Source organism: Lytechinus variegatus, chromosome 2 (genome assembly GCF_018143015.1).
Source record: "Lytechinus variegatus isolate NC3 chromosome 2, Lvar_3.0, whole genome shotgun sequence".
In the NCBI taxonomy this organism is placed as follows: domain Eukaryota; kingdom Metazoa; phylum Echinodermata; class Echinoidea; order Temnopleuroida; family Toxopneustidae; genus Lytechinus; species Lytechinus variegatus.
Window position 1 is genome coordinate 14,020,187 of NC_054741.1, and position 10,270 is coordinate 14,030,456.

A 10,270-nucleotide genomic window follows, 5' to 3' on the forward strand; every position below is an offset into this window, starting at 1 on the left:
GACCCGCCCCCCCCCCCCTTGAATAGGTCGTCTGTGGAGGGTGGGATGACTCAAGTGAACTTTTGACCTATGCCATAAACCAATTCTTATCTCCAAGCCTTATTACATAATGACCCTTTCCCTTCCACATTCCTGACGGTGAGGAATGTAATCGTAAACATTCGTAGAAAATCCACTAGAGATCCATGCATAGGCAGGCAGGGGTGTGATAGGGTAAAATTATTGTGGGGTTGGAAAAAAAAGAGGGCGAGGATGAACAAAATAATGTGAGAATAATATGAAAAGGAGATATTTGGGCCGTTGCAATCGCAATGAATGACACTTGTGTCGTTTTGCACCCCCCCCCCCCCCTCTACATCAAAATATGCATGAAAATCAAATTATTTAATGGTGCGTGCCTTTTTTTCGATGCGTTTTTCTCAACGATGTAGAACACCACTTTCCGTTACCTACTAGATCGGGGCCTGAATGGGATATGAATGGTCAAAATCAATGGTGTAGCAAAAATGTTAAAGTGCAGAATTAGGGCAGATAGTTTTGACCCGATATAATGAATTTTTTTTTTTTTGGTGATAGATTTTGACAATCTTCAGAAAATAATAAAATATGTCGCCCTTTGTCATTTTTTTCATGTTTCTTTGTTTGTTTTTTGTCATAGTATGTGTCCATAGACCCCAAGTAGCCCCACCCTCCCCCTCCATCATTACGCCAGTGGTCAATTATTTTATTATATCTCCAAGAACTGTGAATCTCGATATTTTTATATGATTTTCTGTTCAGTTCGTCGGACTTGACAACGCATGGAGAATCGGAACCTCTGGATTATGTGACAGAGCGCCACCTGCAACAAACTATGTTTCATTTTCCGAGTAGCGGGAGAGCAAATTCTAGGCGTTCGAGAACTGTCTTGTCGTGGTCCGTCGCCCCGTTTCGAGATCACAAACATTCCGATCAGGTTGCGGTGGTTTTTAGCTCAGCGGTTGCGGTGGAATATTTATCTTGATTACGATTAAATCACTCCGCTAAATGAAATAGCCTTCGAGCTGCTAGTTATCAGATTGATAAACACACAACCAACAACGCCCATGCGCAATCGCGTCGCGACGTTTTAATGAAAATCTCTATTTTTTAAAGAAATGAATACAATTTCATTCAGTTCTGAAAGATACTAATTGCAAGGAAAGTGCAGTCCCCAACTTATTAATATTGATAACTGGTCATTTTAATTAGTTTCAATGTCAATTTCGATTAATAATGATAATAGGCCTACATGCGATTTATACAGCTCACTTTCCATCTTGATTTAATCCTCATGGCGCTTCAGAGCAAAATGAACAATACGATGGCGGGGAATACTTTAAAAGCCAATGGTTTAACAATGAATGATATCCTGCATGCGCAATGAAATGATTACCAACCCCAATCACACATAAACGAATCAATGCATCTAAATTGTGGAAAAATATCGAACATGTTTGGATTCTTTAACATCACCCAAGTTGAAATTAAAACATGAATATGAAACACGAGATATGTGCAGCATACAATCTGACAGAAATATTATTACTCCCGAATTAGTGAGCCTGAATTTGTCTGCACGATTTAGTGGGGAGTTCAAGGTCGAGGAATAGATCATGATTATGAGAAATGTATACAAATAATGGAACAAAAATTTGCATACAAAAAAGACCTATATGGTAGGGTCCATGGTATAAATTACTTATTACAAAATATCGTCTGCTGTGACAGCCCACTCATTTTCGGCGTATCCTTCCAACATCTAGCGTGCTTATTCGGAAAGAAGTTTTGATTGGTCGAAAGTCTACCTCGCGATCTCGCGTGATTGGCTGACTAGAACGGCGGGGCGGGGCTTATCCCTCCACCTGCGACTTTGATCAGCTGTGTGTCGTTAACTACCTGTTACGTTTTCGTGTGTGACCTGTGCGAAGCCACCGCCATATACCACTGGTAGGCAGGCCAGTAGGCGGGCGGGCGTGCATTGGTAGTGATCCGTCACACGGGCTGTTAAAAACCACACTAAGCCTCGGGGGATTCTGTCAGTCGTTCCTCGGTAACACAACACCAGAAAGAAGTGGCTAGGTCTCAGGTGTATGCATGTATGCTGCTCTATCCTCCTCTCCTCAAAGCCAGTACAACCTTAACCCAAAACCGCTTGGAAGACAGCGTGTGACATCATAACACATACAACCACCGTCTGGGGTGGGAGTATTCTGGTGATAATGAGGAGGGGTGTTGACAGTCGACAACTTCATTCCATCTTCTTAAGTTTTCTGGACTAGACACTAATCCATACTGCGGGATCTAACTTTTTTAGACACATACTTCGATCTCTACTTGGACAGAGATAATGAGGAGAACGATGTGAAACCTGTTACTTCAGTCTGTGGAGTTCAAACCGATCGCATCTCCCTTTTCAACTCGAGGAGGCGTGCCTCGATGTTTATCTTCTAGAGCTCTACACTTTATCTATGGATTGAAGTTGGACAATTCTTCTCAAGTCCTCTGTTGACTTACCCACTCAACGCCTCCTTTTCGATAATATTTACTCAGATTTGAAGTTTGGAACTGAGAACTAATTGTTACTGTAGTTTCTTCAGTGTAAAGATATTTTGTGAAGTTTTTCTAACATCGTTTGCATAGTTTGACAGCGGTTTGTTTTGATATAGCTGTGACGAACTCTGGTTGCATATTGGGGCGCAATGGCGGAATCCGCCGACGGTTGCGGTACCTTCAACGATGTCGATGCCCTAGCAATGGAATATATCAGAAATTTTGATTTGAGTCTTTGGCAGCTGGGAGCTGCCCTGAAACGTGAACCCGATATGGATTGCGACGGTGACCAGACGATGTGTGAGGTGTTCACGCTCGCCCAAGCTCAGGGGCAGCTTCAACGGTGTTCGACGTACCCTGAGTTGGGCCCGGCCGAACAGGAGTTCATCATCCAGCACAGTCAGGCCCATGGTCCGCGGAGTATGAGCAGTAGCAGCAGTATAAGCAGTACGAGTAGTGATGACTGGAACACTAAACTACCATCGTCCGGGTTGTGCTCGCCCGACAATTACACGAACACCATGGCTCCTATGGTTGAGCTTGTCCAGCCACCTTGCCCGAGCACGACAGCAGCGATTGCCAACACCACCAATATGTCCAACAACATGTCGGGTGCTGTCATGCCCATCTCGCCTTGCCTCGCCAATAGTGTGCCACCCAGTCCAGTAGAACTCAAGCCACTTGAAATACACTGGGTACCCACGGACAACAAGAAACCAAAAACTCGAAATAGGAAAGAAAAAACTGTGTTACCTAAACGAGAGGCGATTAAAATGCGAATGGGCTCGATCAACGAAAGCGACGACGATGAAGACGACGATAGCGATGATGATGATGAAGACAATAGTGATCGCGATAGTACAAGTGGAAGTAGCATTGGTGGGGATGCCGACATGTTGGATATACCTAAAGAAGACATTTTTAACATATTCACCGACGAGGAGCTCGTCCACCTCAGCGTGAGGGAACTGAATCGACGACTACGAGGCTACCGAAAAGACGACGTCGTACGGTTGAAACAGAAGCGACGCACGCTGAAGAATCGTGGTTACGCGCAAAGTTGTCGAACGAAGCGTCTGAAGCAGCGACTTGATCTGGAGAACGAGCAGTTGTATCTGAGGACGGAGCTGTCGAGATTGAAAAGCCAACTTTCCATCGCCACCCAGGAGCGCGACCACTACCGCAGACAGCTCGAGAACTTCCGAGCCAGCATGCAGGGAGCAGTGGTGCCGGAAAGTCCAGACTCTGCAGAGTTCTATCTGTGATCAGTTCAATTTGCCAATATGTGTTTTGCACTGCTTTCTATACTGTTTATTGCAAATTGATGAGACCATGCATGGACAACAAAACGGTCAAATTCATCCATATTGCAGAGTTCTATCTGCGATCAGTTCATTTTCCAATAGGCCTGTGTCGTATTTGTTTTGCATTGTTGTTTTTTAAGTTAAAAAGACTTCACCACCATGATCATTCAGAACGATTTCTAAAATTGGTGTCAATGGATGCACATTATAATTATGTTAGTACTTATATGTTAAAACTATCAAATCTAATTTCAATGTAAAAACTATGTTCTAATGTTGTGCCGAGTGGCTGCACCATGTATAAATTTCTAAATTGAAACCTGTAGGTTTTTCGACACCTGTTAAACATAACATGCGGAACCATACTACCATCTTCCACTTACAATGGAGAGAATGGTGGAGAAAAATCCACATTCCTCCTAAATCACCTGTCCATGTTTGGTATTCTGAGTCTTGAAGATCCCTCCGTGTTTTGTCAGAGGGCTCAGAGAGGTGGGATTTTTCAATATCAAGTGTAATCCACGCGACTTCAATATTGAACCATCTCGATAACAATTCCCTGATTGACTCAATGTGTTTCACACGTGAATTGTATATCGGGATGTTATCACTTTTCAAGACTTCAAGGAGGGTACCGAGGCGTACCTCGTAAACGAAACCTCCAGATTCGGGATTTTCCTTTTTGAATACATGTATTTCAGTGAAGAGTGTAAGCTGTCTTTCCACCCTGCCTCTAACAGAAGTTTAATAGGGGGGAAAATAATGAAATAATCTTTTTCATACTGTCATAAGCATTAATTGATGTTTGTTTCATTGGTATTTGGTCGTTTTGTTTGAAGGATTTTTTTTAAGACGAAGATGTGGAGTTGTTTGTATCTTGACAAGACATTTTGATCCAGCTATTTTGTGAATGATTTCCTTCGAATTTTGTTTGAGTGTTACCCATGCTCCATCTTCTTTCCAGTGCTTTTGTTTTATCTTATGTATATAGGGAGTTCAGTACGATGAGTGTGAGGTCATTCATAGCTGGATCAACAAAGTTCGATTGTCAATATACAAACAAAACCTTGCAAAGCTATACGCCAGAAATATCCGGATTGCACCCGCCGCCCGTCCCTCTGTCACGGAGGATGGGTACAAGGTTCAGCATCAAAATTTGGTTTAGAGCTTTAGTTTAACCCCTAAACTAAATCATTAACAAAACACGGAAGAAGTCACACGTTATAAAAACGAGTTGTAATGTTTTTTTTTATTTTGGTGAATGTTAAACTAATGCATTTGTAGATAAAAAAAACTGCCTTTGAAATTATTGCTGACAAAAAATTCACCCCCTCTAGACTAGAGGGATTTGGTGACTGTGAATGACATTCCTAACACTTTTCATTGTTATCGTAATCATTACTAAAACAAGGTAGGTGTAGCATTAATAAGCCATGATTACTTGTGATATTGAACAATAAATAATGATTGCAAGGATTACTAGGTCTAGTCATTTTATTTGAATGATTAGACCTAGTAATACTTGTAATCATTCAAAATTGTATATTTCATTCCGATGAAAACTTTGAAGTAAAAGATTTGCGTTGGTTTTCTTTTTACGGAATATATATTGAAGAAATTGGAGTCGTTTCGAAATTGTGTGTATCTAGCAATTGATTCAATATTGATATTTTTTTACTTGATTTTTATTCCAGAATTGCAAGTAGATTTTAGATGTTGATTTTGTGTTGCTTAAGTACTAGATGTCGTACGGATTATATACATTTTCATGATTTTCTAATTGATGTCTTTAGGTTAGTGAATTATTTGTTTCATGAAATAGAGTTATGCATTATGACAGATTTTGTAAAGATTTATGAGAGAAATTTATGGCTATTTCCGTTGTGGAATTGAAGAATTTTAAGGGATTATTTTGCAGTGAGGGATACACAGCAAAAACTGTGGTGTTAACCGGTGTACATAGAAGACCACACCAATTATTTCACATCGGTGTTAAATTGGTGGTGTAAGTTTTACACCTATAGGTGTTATTACAACACCTTTTGTTGTTACGTTTACACTCTGGTGTTATGTTTAATCTCTAGGGTGTAATTTTAACACCTCAGGGTGTGGTCCTCTATTATCACCAATTGGTGTCAGTTTTAACACCGCAGTTTTTACAGTGTAGATTTCGGGATTTTTTGTTCTTTTTTTTGTAAATCTATATTGCGATCGATATATCATGGTAGAGACGCGTCAGGTGTGACGTCACTGAAGAGATAGGGGAATGGGCCTTTGAAAAGAGGAAAATATCAGTACTATATATATATATACATATTGTGTCAAGAAAGTTAAAGAAATAAATTGTGAAATAAAGTAAGCGTAATCTTTCCACCTAAGAAAACAATTCATGATCTCAATCGATCCCTATGTTGTATTGTTCTCTAACAGGAGCCATCAATCTTATTGGGTTTTTTTTTTAACTCAGAGCAGAAGTTTACTTTCGAGAGTGGGATACAGATCAGTGTGTTCTTCCATTGATATGTCCGTGGTCCCTATGAACTTCCCTATTGGTTCCGTTTTCCAGACATTTCTTTCTTTCTGAGTCTCATGAGGAAAGCACATTATTCACGGTTTGCAATCAAACGGGATATTGCCCAGTATTTAACCCTAGTTATCAAGAAATGTACAGGTCAGGAAAGTGTAATCAATTAGTAGCAATACGAGTTAAGCCAAGTTTACGTTGCTGAGTTGAGTCAACTAAAAAATCGACGATTTATCAATGCTCGATCCTTTTAAGGGGGTCCTTCTTTTTTCTTGTTGAAATAATTACACCTTACTATCTGCCTTTTCATATATCTTGAAAAATTGATTGGTGTATTGACCTCGACATTTATTTTGATATCGATATTGTTAATAATGTGCAAGCTGTAATTAACGCTTGTTAGGAGTAATCACATAATCATAGACTTACTTTGTCGGGAAGAATGAATGAAAGATAAGAAGGATGGACAGGTGTACATAATGCAAAATCGTACATGATGTATTTCCCAAGTGATATAATTCAAGCATGAGCAAGAGTCTTTCTCAGTCCTCAATAAAGCGGTTTGTTTTGGTGTTGTGTTGACTGAGACTTGAGAAGAAAAAAAATCATCTGTGATTATGATCTTCTTCTTAACGGGATTTCCTCCTTAGAAGTTATGTTTGTATTTTATAACTGATCTTAGACGTCTGCAATTCCCCCCCCCCCCCCCCCTCCTTTCAACTGGCGGTTCCCAAGGTCTACATCACCCATCTTGTCGCTTTGATGGAACGAACGACGACTAAGCGCTGCGCTGATTGGTTACCGGTTCCGCGTGACCCGTTGACAAAGGTCAAATCGCTCCAACTTCTGACAAATTAGATTAGGGCGACGGTGTCGGAGAAATGCGAACCAACTGTTCTCGGTCGTTTGGGTGGGTTTGGGATAACAGTATTGTTCAGCTCGTGGGACGATGTTCCTCTTCCAAGAGTTAGGCTCGCTAAACCTGTAAAACTTACAGTAAATTGTTCGAATCTTCTAATTTATCACGTCGGCGGTTTGCCTTGGTTAGAATGTGACCGGAGCAAAGGCTGTCATTCTCAATTTATTACACTTTGATGCTTCATTTTGGCAATTTCATTTTGAAATTTATATTTTTTTTGGGGGGGATCTCAAAATCTGCCTGTAGACGGTGACAAACGTTTTGAGGAATATGATCTGTTTAAAGACCTCTTGAAAAAATATATACCTTGGTTCTATTTGGCGTTCTGCGAGGATACGCTTCTCGAAATTCTCGCTTAGGCCAATACATCAGTCATTCTTGATGAGAAAATTGTCAGTGATACAAGAGAATGTAAACTTCATTCGTTACTGAAACAACTATATTGATGCAATTTCTCATACGACCTCCTCTGGTAACCATTATGTAGTGCAAATTCCCACCGCGGTAGGGGTCATTTTTTCGGTGTGTGCCCGGAATATATGACTTTTTTTAACCAGAGTTTGTGGTCAACTACGTATTTATCCAAAATATGCCAAGGATAATTGGATAATGATGTTCTATTGAGAACATGACGGAAACTATTATATCGCATAAGGGCCATGGACTTTCTTGACACTAGTCAAAGCTAACCAAACACACCTATGTGTTTATAAATAGTGAGTCGCCTCTGCTGTTGCATGAATCATATAAAAAGTATGGTGTTTAATTTACTCGATACACTGTAAAACAGACACCAGTCGGTTTCCCTAAAAGACCGCATCTCGAAGGTGTCAAATTACACCCAAGATATTAAACATAACACCAAGTAGTGAAAAAAGTGTTGTTGAAATTACACACATATGTGTTAAACTAACACTATAGATTTAACACCAGAGTAAAATGACTGATTTAATTAATGTGTATGAGGAAGACACCAAGCAATCACTTTAGACTGAAATTACAAGTCCTACCCAAAATTTAGTCCCCCTTGAAATTTATTAATCAGTATGTGTGAAGACGCAAGTGTATTGGAAAATATTGTCCATACATGTAGGCATTTGGTCTCTTAACAAATCAGTCATTAATGTGTTATCTTTTATTGTACTCGGTCTCTCTTATAGGCTAGACGTGATATAGGCTATTGAGTGATCAGAGAGCATGACCCTATGATTACAGACAAAATTAACAGTTCATCGGTAGTGAAGAACCATTTAATTATCAGACAGTTTGACATACAATTGTAACTATTTGTAAGGTCGATACAGTTTTCTTTCTTTTTTCTACAGCTGAACTATCTAGGCCAATATCTAACGATAAAACTTAATGACATGTACTTAGGAATAATTGACAATTAAAAAGTGAACGTACTTACTGTATTGATTATAGTGATTTAATCACAATGCTGCAGTCCCCGAAATCTTTCAAAATTTTGTACAAAATGCCTTGATGATCTTTACTTATCATTCAAATATAGGAGTGCTGTAACTTAATTTATTGGTGTGATAAAGACAAAAATGAAGAAAATTCGTCTTCCAATTTTATGTTTTGGCAGCGACGATCTTTCTTTGATGTAGTTTTGGGGTGTGCTACGCATCCGACATTTCGTTTGTGTACTGTAGATTTTGGATTGTCATTTGCTCTGAATGAATTTAGCTATTACTAATCCAATCGGAGAGCAAGGTAATATACAATCATGCATACTGAAAACCAAACGAACAAAAAATATTCAAGGTGCCTTGTGTATAAGTATTTTACTTTTTTTTATTTTTCTTACCTGTAAAGTTTAATCTCTATCTTTCTTTTTCAATTTGTCAGGATTATCCTCTTGGATTATGCAAATATTATGGTACTTGATCATAGTTTTGATTTAAGGTTTCTCTTCTTTTATTTGAAAAAAATATGATGAAACTACTTTTGGTCATTTTGCTGAAGTTTGAAGAGCTATCATTCTTTTGTATACTTTGATTGCGGAATGTTTATCTTTATTTTTGTATGAAAATGGATTTGTAAAGAATATACCTTTTGAAGATGAATATCCATGCAAACGTACATTCTTTTAATGTCTGAGTAATGTGAAGATAATTAAATCCCATTCCGCCTTTTCGTTGGCTTCCATATTGCTGTTATATGCCCAGGACTGAACTGTAACGAAAAAATTGTAATAAATCTATTTTTCTTATGTATGCAAAGAAGATATTGCAGTATTTCGAGTGTTACAATTTGATTTACTCGTTACATGGTGTGATAATTTAAAGTGGATCGTGCTTTGTTGAAATAAATATGAGAGTGTTTATATGTGAGGGGGTGGTGTTAGATATTTCACACATATTCAAGCATAATAAATAACATTGATAATTTTCATTGGTAAATATAGATTGCAGAGTTCATGTTATATGTTAATCAGGGGCCGCAGAACGGTTTTCAAAGTGGGGGGCCTGACCTTGCAAAAACTCACAATCATATGGTCATTTTTATGTTTTTGTACACGGTTTTGGAAAAGTGGGGATTGAAGACACCCCCCCCCCCCGCGCTTCCGCGGCCCCTGTTAACATGGTTAACATGGTTAATGACGAGATAAAAATGGGATGAAGAAGAGGGGGGGGCTTGTGGAGGAAGGTCTCAATAGAGACGGGGGAGACTGGGCAGAAGGAGAAGAGGGTACGCACAAGTGGTACGATGCAGAGAGTGGTGGTAGAAAAGGGGGTGGGTGTCATTAAATGAAGCCAAATTCAGATAGAAATACTTCAATTATAAATAATGTGATTACAGCCCTTCCGCCCCTCGAGGGGGGTAGGGCGGAGGAGAGCAGCATCTTCGTATATGAATGGATGTGAAAGTGTGTGGGTATATTCAAAATATTCATAAATGGGGGGGGGGCTACACTGCAAAAACGACGGTGTTGGTCTTTCACCA

General features: G+C 39.3%; 1 protein-coding gene across 1 annotated transcript; it reads left to right on the plus strand.

Moving 5' to 3' along the window:
* Positions 1-712: 712 nt before the first annotated feature.
* On the plus strand, positions 713-5,873 carry LOC121407387. The gene has a single exon (XM_041598441.1). It carries the CDS (start codon positions 2,721-2,723, stop codon positions 3,834-3,836), a length of 1,116 nt encoding a protein of 371 aa, XP_041454375.1. The 5' UTR covers positions 713-2,720; the 3' UTR covers positions 3,837-5,873.
* Positions 5,874-10,270: the final 4,397 nt, after the last annotated feature.

Excerpts from the sequence above, each read along its gene's own strand:
- LOC121407387 (XM_041598441.1), top strand. The coding sequence starts at position 2,721 with ATGGCGGAATCCGCCGACGGTTGCGGTACCTTCAACGATGTCGATGCC.